This window comes from Rhododendron vialii, chromosome 1a (assembly GCF_030253575.1).
Source record: "Rhododendron vialii isolate Sample 1 chromosome 1a, ASM3025357v1".
NCBI classification, from domain to species: Eukaryota; Viridiplantae; Streptophyta; class Magnoliopsida; order Ericales; family Ericaceae; genus Rhododendron; species Rhododendron vialii.
In genome coordinates, this window is record NC_080557.1 from 24,069,220 (window position 1) to 24,089,652 (window position 20,433).

At 41.6% G+C, this 20,433-nt stretch overlaps 1 protein-coding gene across 1 annotated transcript; it reads right to left on the reverse strand.

Annotated features, from left to right (window-relative positions):
* Window positions 1–1,316: 1,316 nt before the first annotated feature.
* LOC131329816 (uncharacterized) lies at window positions 1,317–2,938 on the reverse strand. Its single transcript, XM_058363197.1, has 5 exons — window positions 2,795–2,938; window positions 2,595–2,694; window positions 2,218–2,495; window positions 1,914–2,051; window positions 1,317–1,748 (listed from the first exon to the last, which is right to left on the reverse strand). Exons 1-5 carry the CDS (start codon window positions 2,936–2,938, stop codon window positions 1,317–1,319), a joined length of 1,092 nt encoding a protein of 363 aa, XP_058219180.1.
* Window positions 2,939–20,433: the final 17,495 nt, after the last annotated feature.

Sequence of the window (20,433 nt, forward strand, 5' to 3'; positions counted from 1 at the left end):
GGGCTGATCAAGATTGGAAGATTATTTGCCATTGTAGGGGTGTTGAAAGTGCTTGCTCTGGAGGATGTGCCTCACATTGGCAGGGGCATGCTCTTTTATAGCCAAGGCTTGGTGAAATATCTCCCTTTTCCAAGATAAATATCCAAGCAAGGTGGCATTGCCCCCTTCAATGCAAGGGCACACCTGTGAACTGCCCCAGAGGTATCCTGGATGGCCAAGGACAGTGACAAGGCATTCAACGTCTCAAATTTGAGTTTGGTCAAACAAAGGTGGCTTAGCAGGGACTGTCCATCGCGTGATTGTCTCACTTCATCGCACGATTGTTTTTCCATCGCGCGACCTTCCCAGTCCATCGTGCGATGGTTCAGTCTGCAATTTGACAGTTTACATCAGCTACTTACCAACTTTGGTCATTTTTCGATCCAGGGGTTGTTTTGCAATTTTGATGGTTCCAGTTAGTCACTATTGGTATATATGACAGTATCCAAGTGTCGGATTCAGAGTATCGCGTTTAATGAAGATTTTGGACCCTCAGTGGCCCATTTCAAGTTCAAATTGAGATTTCGGGTGGTCGAGATTTGTTTCAGAAGCTTTCGCCCCATTCTCTCATGCCGTACAGGTCATATGAACCTAATACGACTGTACGGAGGTGTCGGTTTCAATCCGGGACATAATCGAGTCTTATTTTGCATCTTGTGTCCATTTTTATGTCTTTTTTTTTGCACCTTTTGGTCTAAACCTTGCTTCGGGATGTATTTTTAAGTTTTGTTGATTTGTACAAGTCGTGTAGTACATATGTGACCTCATAGAAGTTTCGGTTGTATCAAAATTGAAGTATTTTGAGTTTTGGTTTGTTGTTACCCAAAATTTCATTTTATTTCCTGTATCCTCGTATCCTGGTCATATCCCAGGACGTATCCTCGATTCTTCTCCTGAGATAGTCTCATCTACATGTTTATGTGTCTGTAAGCAGTCTCAGCATGTCATCAATGCAAGTTTGGTATTAGTGGTGAGTTTTATTTGCTCTAATCTACTGCAAGAGTAAATAAACCGTGAAAATGCAAATTTTATAGCTAAACCATGATCTATCCATGTCAAGCAAAGAAAACTACTGCATGTTTGGCACTTCGGCCAATCAGAATCATCATGTCTACTTAGGCACACCCGCCCGCGAATCAAAAGGCACGCAGGCCTCAAAACAGTTATCAAATGTCAGCTAGGGCCTATTTGCCCATCATCTACCTATCTACTTGGGCACGCAGGCCCAAAATCAAAAATCAAAAGTGTAAGAAGTAAATGAGGCTTCGTATTAGCCCTCAATCCTCTCCTAGCCAATCACCGTCGCCGCCGTCGTCGTCGTCCATCTCTCTAGGATCTTGCTTGTATCCGGGATCGTCTGTGGTGTCATTAGAGCTGCTATCGTCAGACGACCCCTCTTGTCCCTCTTCTTCCTCTTCCTCTCCTTCTTCTTCTTCTTCCTCTTCGTTCTCCTCCTCAGAGACCTCAGGCATGATTAGTCGCTTCTTACGGACCGGCTCATCTTGCGAGGGCCTCTGGCGCATCTTGATTTGGTACCGCTCCTCTGAGCGCACCATAGCCTCTCGAGCTACCTCCTCACTCGTGGTGGTGGGCTGTGGGCCTCTCGTCTGTCGCCTAGCAGTGACCGGAGGAGGTGGAGCCCTTTCTGCCAATTTCTTCTGTGGAGGGTCTCTAGCGCTCTTCATCCTAGGAGCCGCCTGCCTTTGTGCCTGCATGGTAAATTTCCTGCATTAGTAGACATTGTGCATATTGTATGTTTGAAAGCAGGTAAGATCAATTCCAAATCAACGGCTATCAAAGCATAATATGTGTCAAGCGAGGAAGCATACATCAAGTATTGAAAGCAGGAATGTATCGTTTTCTGAAAGGTATACCTGAGATCTCTGAGCCGCCGATGATGGAGTTGGCGCTGGATAGCGCAAGTCCAATGGCAAACCACTTGCCGCTCTTCTTACTGCATTCTCCAGTGCAAGCATGCGACGAACAACTTCGTTCGCCGACTCAGTTGGTACCTGCAATAGGGAATGAGGAGTTATCAAGGAAATTCAGTGATAATTCAATTCTAGCGGCATGCAATGAAAGGAAACAATAATGTTTTACTGGAACAGTAATCAGCGTAGGCTCAACTCTGGCAGGGGCTAGGTGTAGCTCGGCTGGATTGCCCTGAGAGTCTATCACTGCTATCTTCCACAGCAACTCTGGTGGCCCGCCTCTCACTGGTCCGCTTAAGCCTCGTCTCACATAGCCTTCGCCACCACTTTGTCTCTCTCCTACTGCCCTCATCTCCTCAGCAGCTCCATGAGCCTGACTCCGGACCTCTCTGAACTCCCGGACTCTCAGCGGCCCCGCCAAACGCTCCCTCTGGTATGTTGCATAGTCCACGTTGGGACGCAAGTGGCGTGTCAGGTCGGTGTCAGGCTGCGTAAATGTCTCCAGCTCAGCCAGTGTGTACTCCCCTGTGTGTGAGGCCCGTGGTGGAAGTGGCCCCGACACCTGGAACTCAGTGAAGCCGAGCGACTGGCGTGTCACCCGGTCTCCCAAGTACCACTGCCAACCAAAGGCAGACTCTAGCAACACTCTGCTAGCCGTCACAACCCTACTTCTAGCCAAGTACTCGGGCTCTGGCCCTACCACCCTCCAAGGATCCCACTCGACCTGCACACGTGATAGGGAAACAATGCAAGTATTGATCAGCGACAGCATTAAAGCAATACAAAGGGTTGTGTACTTTGTTCGGTCAAGTTTCATGTCATACCTGTGAGAGTCGGAGCTCATCGAGGTATATCCGAAAGCCGTTTAGGTCGCCTCTCCCTTTCTTCTCCCCCATATTCTTCTTGCTCCAAATGTGTGCAAGCGAGAGAATCCCCAAGTCCAAGCTTTTGGATGCTGGGCGGCACATGTTCAAAACCTCATAGACCCAGAGCCGTGTGGTTCACAAGCGAATCAAATCATCAGTGCATACAATAATACGATCAAGCAGGCTATGTAATCAAATGGATACAAGTATAATCTGAAATTGTGTTTTACTATATTGAAATCATACCTCCCAGATTCTCCAATATCCGGCAGTGCTCATCTCTGTCCTCGATGAGTTGCCCAAGAAACCATAGGCCACGCCCAATGCCGCTCCACCCCAGTCAAAGCATGAGGTTGTCCTCAAATCTCTCAGTGCAGGGAAGTATGACATGTGAACCTTACTGCACCTATTCGGGTACAAGGTTGCACCAAAAAGGTACAACAGGTATGCCCGGGCCATCTGCTCCGCTTTCTTTTCAGTTGTCACCTTTTTATTGAGGTACTTAGTGAATTGCCCATACCTCGCCATCCCTTCCTCAATCTCGGGCGCTTCTCCCAAGAACCACTCCAGAGCCGCCTTATCCTCGTGAATGCCCGAGTCAAATGGGATAGGCTCGCCCCCAACTCTCAAGCCGGTGATCGCTGCAAAGTCAGCGGGTGTCACTGTCATCTCTTCTAGAGGTAAGTGAAAGGCATTGGTGGTATCCCTCCACCTCTCTGCAAGTGCAACTAAGACAGCATGGTCGTTTCTGACCGAAGTAAGCGTCTGGATGAACTCTCCGAAGCCTGCTTCATCCACCAACTCCCTCACCCTGGCAGGTAAACCCTAGTATAGCGCCAAAGAGCTACATGCACCTCCGAAGCCACGGATATCCCTTTGCCTAGCTCTCTCCTATGTCAGACACAAAACAAAAACAAGCAGCGAGAGGATATGTCAGCATGCAAGGCTTTCATTCTCAAGTTCTAGGTAATCAATGCAGTCTGGCAACAGATGATTGGTTCACGTTATTATGTTACATGCATGGTATTCGATGTCAAGATCATGGTATTGCAATTTGGTCTTTTCTTTCGAGGATTACCGTATATGTTTTAACATTCAAGCACAAATGGGCAAATTCAAAATTGAAACTACAAAGAAGGTTTTCTAGGAATTTACCTTTGTCCAGCTGCTCGGGATGTGAGTCTCAGGGTCTCTCAGGACGAGCTCGGAGTCGTACTCTGTCCGCCGTAGCCTATATGCCGCAAAGCCCGACGGCACAAACAAGTGTGCTGTGGGTGGCATGTACCCCTCTGTTGTAAAAGGGACACGAGTCAGTCCCTTCGCCTCTGTCACTGCCATCACTCTGGGGCCGTACACCCTAGCTCTGACCCTCTCCTCGGCCTCCATGCCTCTCAGAGCCTCCTCCTCCTCGGCTGTCTCCCTCTCGACCCTCGTCGCGGCCTCTGAAGCTGCTATCTCCCTCTCTCGCTCCTCTCGGGCCTTCAAAATAGCAGCCCCTATTGCGGGGTTATCCTCCAAAAGTTGGGCTAATTGCTCTTCGCTCAGGAGCTTGGCGACATCCTGTTTCGTGATCGGCCGGTGGCCCGATGATGTAGCCGCTGGTCGGAACAGTACATCCACCTCCCGGTACGCAAATGGAACCCCCGTGGTCTCTACCTCCTTGGCTGCCACACCTTTGCCTCTCGCCGGATCCTTCGGTGCAAGCCCACTCGGCCTCATGTCATCACCGCCGGCACCACTGCCGCCCGTACCTCCAGAACCACCACCCATCACTACCGAGTTGCTCACGGCTAGGCTCGGGTCTAATGGCTCAATCTCAGGCCCCGCGGCCCCTGCCTCCTCCGTCGTGCGATGATCTGGCTTCGTCGCACGATGCTCATCGCCGCCACCAACCTTCTGCTCGTGGCCTTGATCGCCATCGCCACCGCATGCTCTCACTGCACCTACGTCTGTGACAACCCCCGCCGGCTGTTGCTCTGCTATTTCGACCTCCATGGGTCCTCCCTCATCCTCCGGACGATCAACTACCTCTCCACCGCCATTGCCCTGTTCTACCATAGTTGCTACTGTGCGTGGGTTCCATGGTTTTGTGAAGAAATCGAGGGTTTGTGGGATTGGGAGAGTTTGAGAGGAGTTTGAGATTTGAGAGAAGTTTTGAATCAACTGGAACGGTTTCTGTAGCGTCCCCGGGAAGTTTAGAGGCTTGGAACAGTTCTGGGCTGGGTCTGGGCTCTTTCCAGACCCAAGCCCTTACAGGACACCCTCGCGCGACGGAGTGCCTCTGTCGCGCGATGGTCTGGTTGGGCCTTCAGGCCCAATCCAGCCTCTAGGCAGGCCCGATCATGTTTATCTCTCCTATAAAGGCCCATCATCTCTGGGTATGGCACCCCAGCAATTTTGATGGTCGTCATGAATTAAATGACTTTCAAATTGAGCACTTTTTGAATCCCCAGTAGTGGTCTGCCCGCGCATAGTCCAATTGACCAATTATCAATCAACGATGATCTATCCATCCAATTATCAATCAGCGACGATCTATCCGTCCAATTTCAAATCAAAGACGATCTATCCATCTATTATCAATCAACGACAATCTATCCGTCCAATTATCAATCAAGGACGATCCATCTGTCCCATTTTCAATCAACGACGATCTATCCGTCCATTATCAATCAACGATGATCTATCCGTCCATTTTCAATCAAGGACGATCCATCCGTCCAATATCAAATCAAGGACGATCCATCCGTCCCATTATCAATCAACGATGATCTATCCGTCCATTTTCAATCAAGGATGATCCATCCGTCCGATATCAAATCAAGGATGATCCATCCGTCCAATTATCAATCAAAGATGATTTATCCGTCCATTTTCAAATCAACGACGATCCATCCGTCCAGTTCTACTCAATGACGATCTATCCGTCCATCTTAATTATTCCCCCAGGAGAGTTTATTCAAACGGTTGATCAGCTCTCTGATCCATCGGTGCACGGTATTTTTTTATGTACTTGTTTGCATTTTCCATTTTATCGGCTTTTGGGTAAATTGGGTGGGTGTCTAGAAATCTTTGACGTTACCCGTACCAGTAAATGGTGCTCCGCGTGCCGTCAAAGAGGGACTACTGTAGACACCCCAATCCGGTTTCCCGATTATTTTACTTTGTTTTTCGGTTTCTTGTTTCCCCGATGATAAATCAGATCAAAAACAGTCTTGAGAGTGAAATGGTTTGAGCTTGGAGTGAGTGGAGCCCATCCTAAACCCAAAAACCCAAAATCAAACCCTGACCTCAGGTTTGATCATTGTGCGACTTATTGGATCCCTCACGCGATGCTTTATCTGCCAGGTGTTGGTCAAAGTCAAAGCCTCAATGTTGACCATCGCGGGGCTTGTTTAAGCGTCGTGTGACGGTATCACTCCCTCGCGCGATGGTCAACACCCGTCACTTTCACCTTTTTCTAGCAGGATTTTGTGATGATTAGGGGGCCAATGTCCTGAGGAACCCCGTTTTCTTCGACTAAACAGTGTTCTGCAGGTGCATGGGTTGCACCACCCTCACAACCACTCCCATCACCTTGTTGGCCTCTTCCTCCACCAAGGGAGGCTGACCAGCCTTGTTGGCCGGTCGCTAGGTCAAGCCTTTCACCCACCATACATCTCCTCTTGCCCTATAAGTACCCCTCATGGTTCTTCTTCCAAAGGGTTACAAAAAAAGGTTACCAATTCTTAAGCAAAAAAGACTCTACAAGCCCTAGCACACTTGATATCTCCTCACTCTAACCACATCCATACACTCATTTTCCAAGCTACACCACCTTGTTCAATCCATTTTCAAAACACTCAAGCAAAGGTATAATATCCTACTGTTTACTGTTTTGATCCCTAAAGGGGGCTGGCAGGGCCAAGGCTGGTAATCTATACCAGTCCTGGTCTTAAAGTCAGCAAGGTTACAAGAAATCGTGCACTGGCATTCCCACGCGCGATGGACCTAGTCACGCGCGCGACAGTTTCCGTCATCGCGCGATGGTCCTCGTGGGGATGGGATGCTAGTTTATCTTCTATTTTATCAGTGTTATGAATAACTGTGAAGCATGACTTAAATTGATTCACTGTTTTGCATGATAAAATTCGTAGTTTAACTTAGAACTCTTAATCATTAGCTTGGGATGCCCCTGGGTTGCTTCTGAACATGTCTCAGAGCCTAGGCGAGCAAAGCAATTTTTGGAAGTCCAGTCATGACACTCGCGCGACAATCTGACTCCATCACGCGATGGTCAGCCTGTTTCCAGCAATTGCCCTTGCATGGGCAACTTGGTCTAAAGGCCTCTACTTTGGTACCCCCACTGTTTAGGGGTCGTGTTTTATTCTTGTTATCCCTTGTTGTAATAATTATTTACCTCCAGTACATATAAACTGCTTGGTTTGACCCTAGGTGTGCACTGGTCCTTCCAGAGCCCAGAAGGAGATGAGATTCAACATGCTGGTAAGACATCAACACTCACGCGATGGAATGGGATTGTTGCGCGATGGTTGACTTGCATGTATGAAGTTCCATGCATGCAAGTTGGCCATTGTTCGCGAGAATTTCAGACCAAGGCACTGTTTTGATATCCAGCTGCAGTTTTGAATTTTATCTCACGTTTTTTGTTCAATATTTCATCCATCCATGCCGTTCTCATATCGCATGCTGCAAAAGTGTTACAGTTTCAAATCTCCGATTAACTGTTCCCCCGCCCTAACTGGCTAAAAAATTGTTTAATAAAAGAAGAATCGCAAATATTTTCGCAAAATGCTTAAGTAGAGACCGATCTCCGGATTGGGCGAGAGGGGTGCCTTAAAACCGTTCCCCTCTCGTAACTTGGCTCCCGAACCCAGATATGGTTATGACGGACTGGTTCCTTAAACATTTTTTCAAATCAAATAGCGCGGCAGGTGCTTCGAAATACGGTTCCTTGGGTGTCGGACCTTCAAAACCCAAGTGGCGACTCTGTATTTTTGCGAGCGCTCGCTGTCTGCGCACGCGCTCCCTCGATAACCGGGCTCTCGCGTTTGGAAACTCGGAAGTTTCCGAAGGGCACGCTGCCCACATATAACAAGCACAAATGAAATTTGCCATAACAAATTTACAAAAACTCAATCTTATCCATACAAGAAAATTTTCTCATGAAAACCCACTCACCCATCTTGAAAGCTATAGGGACATTGGGCTATTGTCACTAGAGCTTAATTAACATAACTATACTTCTGGCGAACGTTCGATGATGATTTCAACTTAATCTTTGATCCCCTCTCTCCATGAGGCAGTCTCCCATCCAGTCTCATTCCCTTCAGTCTGGTTTAGTTTTGGGCATTTATGTTCCTCTATTCAGCCTAAGGTTACGTATCGTTTTGGAGGAATACCGATACACTAGAGCTATGATTCTATTTCGTTGAACTTTTCAGTGTTTACCATCGATACCAGCGAGTTTCGGCCATCTCGAAAGTTTCCAACGGTATGTACCAGTTAAAAAATAGTGGAAATAAAGGGAAAATAGAGAGAGAAGAAGATTGGAATTGAGAAAATGACCAGAGAATGAAAAAGCAGGTTGATCTGTGCGAGAAGTCTTCTTCTATCTTCAGATTTGTATGCCTCTTGAACCTCTGCCAATCTTTCTTCCCAGGTCGATCTGGTTTCCTCGGTTCACTTTTCTCTTCTTGGGAATATGAAGTATGAATAAAGAAAGAAAAAGCTGATTTGGGTCTTTGGAATACCTGCACCTTGAAATTGGAATACCAACTCATCTGAAAAGGGATTTACGAACATAGATCTAGTCTTTGGGACTCTTTGTCAGCAACCATCTCCTCCTTCTCTGGACCTCTCTTACTTTGTGGGGAGTTTAACCAAGTCCTTTCTCCTATAGATAAATGGGGGGAAAATAATCTCCATACCCTAGGATCTCTCCCTTTCCAATTTTTTCTTAATTCCTTTGGTCTTGTTGAAGTTAAAAATGTTGGCCCTTAGTTTACATGGACCAACAATAGAGAAGGAGATGCATGCACTTTTGAGAGGCTTGACTGGGATTGGTGTAATCTTCAATGGCTGGACAAGTTTCCCAAAGCTTATATGTAGAGACCCGTAATTTCAGAAAATTCTAGTGCATGCCCGTGCCTAAAGGCACGGCTCGAAGAACTCGGTATTCGATATGGTTTCGAGTGTCGTAAGTAAAAGTGTGAGCAAACTAACCAGCTATACATAAAGGCCTGGAGCAACTTGATATTGAGTTTGCAACAACTGAATCATTCAAACCAATTACACACCAATTAAAAGACATTTGTAATTCCTAATTTAGCACCACAACCAATCATAGGATTTTCCGTTGCCCGTTCTAACCTAAATTAATTGTCCTTCTTACTATAGTCCAGCCTCATAAACAAACATGAATCATCCCAAAAGTTGTTTTATGACATCCATGATCTACGACATGCCAACCAAACCAAAACACTGATGGCTGCAGTATTCTTAATAATTTCTCCCTACTAGAGAAACCATGATCGCAATTAAATCTAGTTAATATGATGATATCAAGTTCACAATCAACAATTACCTATAGGGGTTTCTATGAGAACCTCATATTATCTATGGAATCCCTATTTTGTTATTGATTTTGTAAAGAATCACAGAGAGAAATTTGGATTCTTCCCAAAAATGGTTGGCCCAAGAAACCTTTGGAGAGAGAGAGTCTTGAATTTTTCTAAAAAATGGCCAACCCAACCCAAAAAATCAACCGTCGGATTCAAAGAACTATTCTACACCGTTAGATTTATGAATGTACATAAGATTTAAAAACTAAGCTCAGTTATTATACATATAACAATCTTTGTTGTAAATATTTACCCTAAAACTATAAACTGTAAGATAATACACCAAATATATCAAACCAATACAAAAACAGGGTTACTCGGCTAGATTACATCCTTTAATTATTACTATATGCACAAAGATGCTCAACTGAATCCTTTAATTATGATCAAAATTCAATTTTTTTTTAATAAAGATGAAAAAATTGGCTTATTGGCTTATTTCGTCTTTATTCAAAAAAATTGATTTTGATCGTAATTTTTTACTTTTTAGAAGCCAAATGGCTTATTAAGCCAAATGAGGCGTAATACCCCATGAGATCTGTAAAAACTTTTCCACAAACTTTCATACCATTCATTAACATCTCCACATTGGCATAGAACTATCCAGAAAAAACCAAATAGTAATAAATTGAAAAGGAAAGTGATATATTATCACAACAGTATGTCAAAGTATAACTTAAAGAAACCTTCCCTTAATCGGACGGCTACGATCTTAGCTTGAAGCTGATCAACGGTTGTAAAGGTGTGCTTGTTTGTATGTGTAGACAAAAACCCGCTCTATTTTATGATAAGCCAATAAGCCAATTGAGGAAAAATATTTAAGAGTTTATTTGATATTGAAAATTGAGGAAAAATATAAAATTTTATAAGTTTATGTGAAGTTGGGGTTAATGTGGAACTTGTGGAGTTGATTTGATTCGGGGTTAGTATGCTAGAATTGTTATTGGAGGGAGTGCTAGTGTAATTTGGTGGGTGTGTGAGTATAAATAGAGGGGTGTGTGTGTAGGGGATTAAAAACCCCAAATATCTCTCCCTCTCCTCACGTCTCTCTCTCTCTGCTCTCTCACTCTCTCTCATTCTCTCACCCAAAAACTTCATCAATCACTTGAAACCCATGAAGTCTAACCTTCAATCCGTCTCCTACATGTGATTTGAGCCTTAGAATCACGTGGGTTTGTGCTAGAAGTCGAGAGTTTTCTTGAAATTATTTTGGTGATAAAGAAGGAATGTTTTTATGCAAAAAAAGGGCTTAATAACAAATGGTAAGAAATGAGGAAGTTAATTGTGGTGTTCGTTGAGGAGTTTTAAAATGGTTGAGAAGTTGTTGTAGGTTATTTAGATTGGTATGTGTTTAATGCTACTTCTAGCTTGATGTATGAATGGTTAGGGATAGTTATAAGACGTATAGAATTCCGTAGTTATAGTCCAATGGTTCATTGTGGTGCCCCTTTGTATCTCTTGTCTGTTTGTTGGAACTCTTTTACTCTTATTGCATGTTTCATCGCATTTACATATAGCTTGAGTATAGAATTCTCTATTGGGCTAGTGTAGCTCAACCTATCATTTTCAAGTGCATCCCAATGATCTTGACGCGGAGTGCATGGTGTGCATGCTTGACTTCACATCTTTGAAAGCCGTCATTGGGAAGTGGTTCTATCATCTTTTCTATGATCTCTTGAAAGGTGTAATTGTAAATTCATTTGAACTCTTTTTAACTTTTGATATTATGTAACCTCAAAATTTATCATCTTTGACTAATTATGGAATGTGGGACTTAGTGCCAATGTTGTAAATTTCTAAACTTGGAGATTGTAAATGATCATTTGGGGACTCTCTTTTGGGTGTCATCTCACTTCTGTTCTTTGAGTTCTTGATTGGTGTCGTTTGAGTTTTGGAACTTGCTTGTTTCATTGGAGATAATAATTGAATCCTTCTCTCAACCTAAAATGACCTAACTTAAAGCGAGAATTTGGTGCGACCTTTAGAGGAATTGGCTCGTATTCAGGATTCGCTAGATTTAGTATTGAGGAATGTGATGAGACCTATTCGCCAACGACTTTTGGAAGCTCAGGAGAGAATGACCGAACATGTAGAGACCCATATTTTACGAAAATGGTTTAAAGGTTTTTAAAAAATGCTATAGTATTAGATAAATGAGGAAAACTGTGAGTTTATTTGATTTGGGGCCCAAATGATAGGATTGTTATTTGAGGGAGTGTGAGTGTAATTGGCTTGGATGCTAGTATATAAGGGGTGTGTATGTGTTGTAGGAGAACAAAATCCCACACCTATCTCGCTCTCTAACTCTTGGCTCCCTCGCTCTCTACTTCGACTCTCTCTCTCTACTCATCCACTCTCAAACGCACTCCCAAACTCAAAACCCATGACAATTAACCTCCTTTCCACCCTCTAGATGTGATTTCAAGCTTGTGGTGTGTTGGATAGAGCTCAGAGATGAGTATTCATGGAAGATTTCGAATTCAAAAGCTAGGGCTTGCTTGTTGGGGTTGGATCTTAGCGTATACGCTTCAAGGTGGGGATTTCTTACTCACTTAATGTGTTTATGAGTTAATTTCGTGCTTTAATTGACCTTTGATCGTCCTCCTTCGTTCATTTGAAAAGCTGTCAAAATTTGCAGAAATCACCCAAATCGCCTAGGGATCGATCCCTAAGCAAGAGGGATCAATCCCTCATTCGAAATTTGGATTTTTCCCTTGGTGGATCGATCCCTTGCCTCTCTGGAAATTCTGCTCATTTTTTGGGTTTCAGCCCAGCTTCAAATGGCCATAACTTCTTCGTCCGATGTTTGTTTCATGCAAACTTTATATTGATTTGAAGGTCTTGAAGTCACTTTTCATTGCCACCGGAATCACCTTAAAAATCTTAGTATACAAAAAGTTATGGTCATTGGAGTAGAGGTGTGCCAGTCTACCAATGTCTGTGGCTATTTCTAAGGTTGTTCTCATTCCGTGTTATGATTTCTATATAATTAGAACATGTTTAAGTCACTCTCGAGCATGATTGCTTATGTCCTAATGACTTGTTATTTGATCTTGTCTCTTAACACTCATTAGAGCATAATATCAACGACGTTGGTTAGGGAGTGTACCGTAAGGTTGATAGGAGTACCGTGGGGTATAAGGGATAAAGTGGTGAGTGTTATGAGTAGACATAAGTTTGTCTAATGATCCGAAGGGTAGTATTGTGATTCATATCCTCGTGCTTCGTCATGTTGAGCTCCCTAGGTTCCTTTGGCACTCGTTCTATAAGATTCTTGTCTAGAACCTAGCGGGTGGTGCATCATGGGATTATTATTGGGTTCGGTACTTGACTAAGGACGTTGTGATAGACTTAGAGGAATAACTTGCACATGAGTATTTGTCAATGTACATTGTGACATATTTACAAAGTTTGTATTGCCTTTGTGTGAGGATAAATGAAAGAATGTGAACTAGGGAAAGTTGTCTGCTTGTATATCGATTGATGATGTGCTGTGAAGGCGTAAATTGAGAATTTGAATAGAGGGTCCCGCAACGCAAGATGAGGTAATGCGAGGACTCAAGAGGGCCCGCTACACGCAAGGTGTGGTAAGGCAGAAACCCAGGTAGAGAGAATTCAATGTGACACAAGGGGTGATAACACAGTTGAATGTCTCGCATGATGAAGAGAATTTTGATTGATTTTAGAAGTCTATGTTGATGTTTGGATTGCTTGTTGCTTGGGATTGTGGTTGTCGAAAAAGAGAATGAAAGGTTGGTTCTATCAAGGTTTTATTAAAGAATGAAATTTGAGTTTTAAAAAGAGGATTTTTATCAAAAATCCTCCGGTATTCTTGAGCGAATCAACGGATCCGGTATTTGGGTACAAATCAACGGACTCCAGTATTCAAGCTCGAATCAACGGAGTTTGACCCGTAATGGTCGTGAGTTTTCTCAAATTTATTTTGGAAATCAAAAAGGAAAGTTTTATGAAATGAGGCTCTATGATGAATGGTATGAGTTGAGGTAGTTGTTATGGCATTCATTTGAAAAGTTATTAGATGGTTGAACAGTTGTTGTAGTTTGTTAGATTGATATGAGTTTAAGTGTTGCTTCTAGTTGATGTATGAATGGTTAGGGACATCTGTGGGACATCCTAGATTCCACTGTCTCAGTCCGTATGTTCATTATGGTAGCCCTTGTATCTCATGTCTGTTTGTTGAAATTCATTCACTCTTGTTGCATGCATCATTGCATTTTCATATAATTTGAGTATAGATTTCTCTACTGGGCTAGTGTAGCTCAACCTATCATTTTTAGGTAAAAAGCAAGGAAGTTGGCATGGCGTGCATCTTGTGCTTGTTGATCATGTGTCTCGGAGGTATGAAGGAGGAGTTGAATTTGCATTTTATTTGAAAGTAGTATTCGGAAGAATGATTAATGAAAACTGTAATATTATTTTAGTACTTGTATAACTTGGGCCTTCGAGCCGGGATTGTAACTTTGAATTCAACTTTGAGAATTGGGGAAAATCAGTCATTTGGGTATTATCGGTACTTCAGTAATGATTTTATTTATTGAAAAATAATTATTATTTATGTTGAAAATTGAGGGCGTAACAGAACAGAGCAAGATAAATTATTCAAAGATTGTTAACCGCGCGAGGCCGACCAAAAGATTACGCCAACTGCCATCATCATCCACAGTCATTTAAGAGGGACATCGTTTACTTCATAAAATGTCATCGCGTTGGAGTTTGTCTCGTAATTTCAGAAAGATATGGTGGGTGTTGGGTATCGTGTGTGTCTTTCGGATACCGAAGCAACAACCGATGAAATCCAGTTAGAAGAGGCGCTTGATCACTGCACCTTCTAGATAGAAGTCTCGGGAAGTCAATTGGACTATCGGGTTACATTTAGAGGTAAGATCCCCATGCTGAGATAGATAATCGTATAAAAAAATTTCACAATAAAAAGGAAGCTTAGAAATCAAGTACCGTTTGGAAGTGCCGCCGAGACCTTGGGCATTGTGATGCATCATATATACAGATAGTGAGGAGGTACGAGCCAAATTCATTGCACGAGTTAGAAAGGTCCGAACTTGAGTTAGAACCCGACGTGTCCCATGGTGAAAATCCGATATGTATTCTAAATTTGCGTAGTCAAGTGTTGAGAGGTAAGACAATACAATTAGTGCAAGTCTACGTGGAAAACGGAGGACGAGGTTAGAAGGAAATATCCGCATCGATTTCGATTTGGTCGAAATGAGTTTTGACATAGATTTTCATGATTATCAAATTGTTGCTTGATGAATAGTATTACGGTTGATGTATATTTATGTGTTGCATGTTCGGTTGGATTTGACTTAGCAAATTTCGAGTACGATTTTTTTTTTAAGGAGGGTGAGATGTGGAGACCTGTAATTTCAGAAAATATTTAAGAGTTTATTTGATATTGAAAATTGAGGAAAAATATAAAATTTTATAAGTTTATGTGAAGTTAGGGTTAATGTGGAATTTGTGGAGTTGATTTGATTCGGGGTTAGTATGCTAGAATCGTTACTGGAGGGAGTGCTAGTGTAATTTGGTGGGTGGGTGAGTATATATAGAGGGGTGTGTGTGTAGGGGATTAAAAACCCCAAATATCTCTCTTTCTCCTCACGTCTCTCTATCTTTCTCGGTTCTCTCACTCTCTCTCATTCTCTCATCCAAAAACTTCATCAATCACATGAAACCCATGAAATCTAACCTTCAATCCGTCTCCTACACGTGATTTAAGCCTTAGAATCACGTGGGTTTGTGCTAGAAGTCGTTCTCGGAGGATTTCGGACCTTAGGAAGCTAGGGCTCGGTCGATGATCTCGTATTTGAAGCTTCCAATCTTGAGGTAGGGATTTCTTACTCATTCTATGCGTTTATGAGTTGATTTCATGCTTTAATCGAGTTTAGATCGTCAATCTTTATGCCTTTGAAAAGCTGTCAAAATCTACAGAAAATCGCCCAAAACCGCATGGGTATCAATCCCCACGCATGGGTGATGCAGAATGAAAATTGAAATAATTTAATAAATAGCATTTTCTAGTTTTATTATTTTGGTTATAAATTATTTTTAAATATTCCACTTTAAGTGCCATTTGTTTTGGCAAGTTTTCTTTTATTTTCTAGTATTCAGATTTGAGAATATCTCAAATTTTTTGATTTTGGTAATTATTGAGTCAATAAGAGATTCACCGAGATTCGGCTTCCTGTTTTGCTGATTTCTTTTCGGTCTTAGTTTTTTAAGTATAAAATAAGTTGTAAGGTGATATTAAAATTGAGTTGTTATTGAATTAAAGAAAAATTGAGAGTTTTCTTATTGTCGTGTGTTCGAAGAGGGAGTACCTCTAGTTCATACTTATTTGTGTTTATGTTTCAAAGAGAGAATCTTTAACATAAGCAAGTTTGTGATCTTTTCTTGCAAATAGTTTCGTAAAAGAAGGCTGCGCTGCATTAGTTGGTATCAGAGCTCTCGTTCCAATCCTGACTATGGCCGGAGGACGTGCTGGAGGTCGAGGTGGAAGAGGAAGTCATACAGCTAGTGTTGATGAAGTCTATGAGCGAGATGAGGTTACTCGAGATGCTTGAATGGAGGAAAGATTGCAGCAAGTCTTGGCGGCGATTGGGTCGCTTACCCAACGCATGGAGGCTTTTGAAGTTGCAATCCCACCTCGCCGTCGTCCAGTTCAACCTTGGTTTCCAAAAGAGGAGGAGGTGTCGGATGATGTTTCTATCACCAAACCTTTGGCTGGTAATCATCAGACGAGGGGGAGGACAATGGTGAATGAAGCTACCATTGAGTGGCCATTCACATCAAATATTATTCTAGATCCAATTGTGGATTGGAGTAAACCGCCAGTTTTTTACGAAGAACCGGTGGAGAAAATTACAAAAGAAAAAAATCCGAAAATATTGGAAAAAAAATTGTTACCATGCTTGAAGGTGGTGAGATTGGTGGGGTAATCAATTTGAAGATTCTTTTTGGGAATATACTGAATCTGTTGTGAAGAAGAATATTTGGATTGCGTACTTAGAGCAAGTTGTGGGAAACAATATTGCTTTTATTTTTCCTGACTTATCTTTATAGTTTGGGGTCCGAAAAATTAATTTGAGGTACAAGATTGATGCAGACAAGTTACGACGAATCCAACTTTATAAACTCGAGGACGAGTTTCTTCAAGACAGAGAGAATGATGCAGAATGAAAATTGAAATAATTTAATAAATAGCATTCTCTAGTTTTATTATATTGGTTATAAATTATATTTAAATATTCCGCTTTAAGTGCCATTTGTTTTGGCAAGTTTTCTTTTACTTTCTAGTATTCAGATTTGAGAATATCTCAAATCTTTTGATTTTGGTAATTATTGAGTCAATAAGAGATTCACCGAGATTCAGCTTCCTATTTTGCTGATTCCTTTTCGGTCTTAGTTTTTTTAGTATAAAATAAGCTGTAGGGGGATATTAAAATTGAGTTGTTATTGAATTAAAGAAAAATTGAGAGTTTTCTCATTGTCATGTGTTCGAAGAGGGAGTACCTCTAGTTCATACTTATATGTGTTTATGTTTCAAAGAAAGAATCTTTAACATAAGCAAGTTTGTGATCTCTTCTTGCAAATAGTTTCGTAAAAGGAGGCTGCACTGCATCAATGGGGATCGATCCCCTAACTTTTCTCTGGTCCAGCAGCACCAAAGAACGATCCCTAGTTATGGGGGGATCGATCCCTCCCTTCTCTGGAAATTTTACTTGTCTTCTGGATTTCAGCCCAACTTCAAACGACCATAACTTTCTCGTTCGATGTTTGATTCATGCAAACTTTATATTGATTCAAAGGTCTTGAAGTCAGCTTTTCATTGCCACCAAAATCACCAAAAAACTTTTAGTAACAAAAAGTTATGACCATAGAAGTAGAGGTGTGTCAGTCTGCCAACATCTATCGGCTTCTCCTAAGGTTGTTCTGAGTCTGTATTATGACTCCCTATATAATTAAAACATGTTTAAGTCACTCTTGGACATGATTGCTTGTGCCCTAATGACTTATTGTTCGATCTTGTCTCTTGGCACTCATTAGAGTATAATATTAGTGTCGTTGGGTAGGGAATATACCATAAGGTTGAAAGGAATACCATGGGCTATAAGGGGTATTGTGGTGAGTGTTATAGGTAGACATGAGCTTGTCTAGTGATCGGATAGGTAGTTTCATGATTCGTATCCTCGTGCTTCGTTTTGTTGAGCTCCCTAGGTTCCTTCGATACTCATCTATAAGCTTCTCGTTTAGAAACTAGTGGATGGTGTGTCGTGGAGTCATTTGTGGGTTTGGTACGTAACGAAGGGCGTCGTGATAGACTTCGAGGAATAACGTGATCTTAAGGTATTTATCAACGTACGATGGGCATGTTTACGACTTGTATTACATTGTGAATTTGGGAAATATTGTTTGCTTGTACACTGAATGATATTTTGTGTGTGTGTATGCTTGAATTAAGAATTCGAATAGAGGGTCCCGCAGCACAAGGTGTGGTAATGTGAGGACTCTACAGGGCTCGTTACGCAAGGTGTGGTAATACGAAAACCCGGGTGGAGAGAATTCAATGTAACACATGGTGTGGGAGTATAGTTGAATGTCTCATAAAATGAAGGAAGTTGAAGTTGACTTTAGAAGCCTATGTTGCTTCCTTGAATTGAATATTACTTGAGATTGCAACCGTTGAAAAAGGGGATAAACAATTGATTTTACCAAGGTTTTGAAAAGAAAGGAATTTGGTTTTTGGAAAAAGGATTTTTATTAAAAATACTCTGGCTATTCTTGAGCGAATCAAAGGTTTTCGGTATTCATGCACAGAATCAACGAACTCCGGCTATTCAAGCTCGAACCAATGGAGCTTGACCCGTAAAGGTCGAGAGTTTTCTTGAAATTATTTTGGTGATAAAGAAGGAATGTTTTTATGCAAAAAAAGAGCTTAATAACAAATTGTAAGAAATGAGGAAGTTAATTGTGGTGTTCGTTGAGGAGTTTTAAAATGGTTGAGAAGTTGTTGTAGGTTATTTAGATTGGTATGTGTTTAATGCTACTTCTAGCTTGATGTATGAATGGTTAGGGATAGTTATAAGACGTATAGAATTCTGTAGTTATAGTCCTTTGGTTCATTGTGGTGCCCCTTAGTATCTCTTGTCTGTTTGTTGGAACTCTTTTACTCTTATTGCATGTTTCATCGCATTTACATATAGCTTGACTATAGAATTATCTACCAGGCTAGTGTAGCTCAACCTATCATTTTCAGGTGCATCCCAAGGATCTTGATGCGGAGTGCATGGTGTGCATGCTTGACTTCACATCTTTAAAAGCCGTCATTAAGAAGTGGTTCTATAATCTTTTCTATGATCTCTTGAAAAGGTATAATTGTAAATTCATTTGAACTCTTTTAACTTTAGATATTATGTAATCTCAAAATTTATCGTCTTTGACTAATTATGGAATTTCGGCCGTAGTGCCAATGTTGTAAATTTCTAAACTTGGGGACTTGGTTTGTAGATGATCATTTGGGAACTCTCTTTTGAGTATTATCTATAATATGCGAAGATTGATTATCGTAACTGAATATTATTTATGTTGAAAATCGAGGGTGTGACATTATATGTCCAACTTGGGCATCTCTAGGTCTGATCATGCTACTATTTCTTTTGTTACCTCCCTCCTTCATCTTTTTCCCCTTTCCCTTCTAAATTTGAGGGTTGGTGGCTTCAAAACCCAACAGGTATGAAAATCATTGGAATATGCCTCGTCCTGGTTCTCCTCTTTTTAAAGTTAATCATAATAAGATCATGCTTAAAGTTTTGAAGCTTTGGGCTAGAGAGAAGAAGGATTCCATTCCTATTAAAATAAAAATGAATCAATCTCAGTTAGGTAGTATTCTTGAAAATCTTCTCTTGTAGAGCAAGAAGAATTATTTTGGGCCCAAAGAGCCAAACAGCATTGGCTTGCTCTTGGAGATTCAAATACCAAGTTCTTTCTCTCAATGATAAAAGCCAAGAGAGCCAAGAACCATATCTGGTTCCTAACCTCTTCCTCTGGTGATGTCTTGATGGATGAATCTAATATTAGAAATGAATTTCACCAGCATTTTAAATCTTTCTACTCATATGCTTCCTTCTTTCCCTTAGATTCTCTTCAATCCTTTGTTCCAATCTCCACTCTCTCTAATACTCAGCTAGCTTCTTTAAACCTCCCTTTTCAAGCTTTGGAGGTTAAAAAAGCTCTTTTTCAAATGGCTTCATTAAAAGCTCCAGGTCCCAATGGGGTCCCACCCATTTTTTTTACCAAAAATGTTGGCCCATATTTCTGCCCAAATCACTTCAGCTGTTCTCTCTTTCCTCAACTCTAGAAAGCTCCTCAGAGAAGTGAACAAGACATTCATTGCTCTCATTCCAAAAAATAGCAATCATGTTTCTGTTGATCACTTTAGGCCTATTAGCCTTTGTAATGTCATTTACAAGCTCATCTCCAAGGTATTATCCAATAGAATCTGAATGGTCATAAGCTCATTGGTTTCACCCTATCAAAATGACTTTATTCCTGGTTGTGTAATCACAGATAACACTTCTATTGCCCAGGAACTTACCCATTTTGTTAGAAATAAAAAGATGGGCTCTGATTGTTATGCTTCTATCAAATTGGATATGAGTAAAGCATTTGATGGTATTCGATGTGATTTTTTGGAAACTGTTCTTCATCTCTATGGTTTTCTAAAGAAATGGATTCGTTTAATTATGTAATGTGTATCTACAGTCTCCTGTTGTGTCATTGTCAATGGGTCTTACACGCCATTTTTCCATCCAACCCAAGGCCTTCATCAAGGAGATCCTTTATCCCCTTATCTCTTTGTGCTCTGTGTTGACATCTTGTCCTTTATGTTAGATGTTGCAAAGAATCAGGGGTTAATTGAAGGGATAAAACTTTCCAGGG

Bases quoted from the DNA above. Each gene is read 5' to 3' on its own strand.
- LOC131329816 (XM_058363197.1), bottom strand. From the start codon at position 2,938: ATGTGCCGCCCAGCATCCAAAAGCTTGGACTTGGGGATTCTCTCGCTT. The intron at 2,695-2,794 runs GTATGACATGAA...TCACGTGTGCAG, and splicing joins ATGAGCTCCGACTCTCACAG to GTCGAGTGGGATCCTTGGAG. The intron at 2,496-2,594 runs GTTGGCAGTGGT...CCTCACACACAG, and splicing joins GTTGCTAGAGTCTGCCTTTG to GGGAGTACACACTGGCTGAG.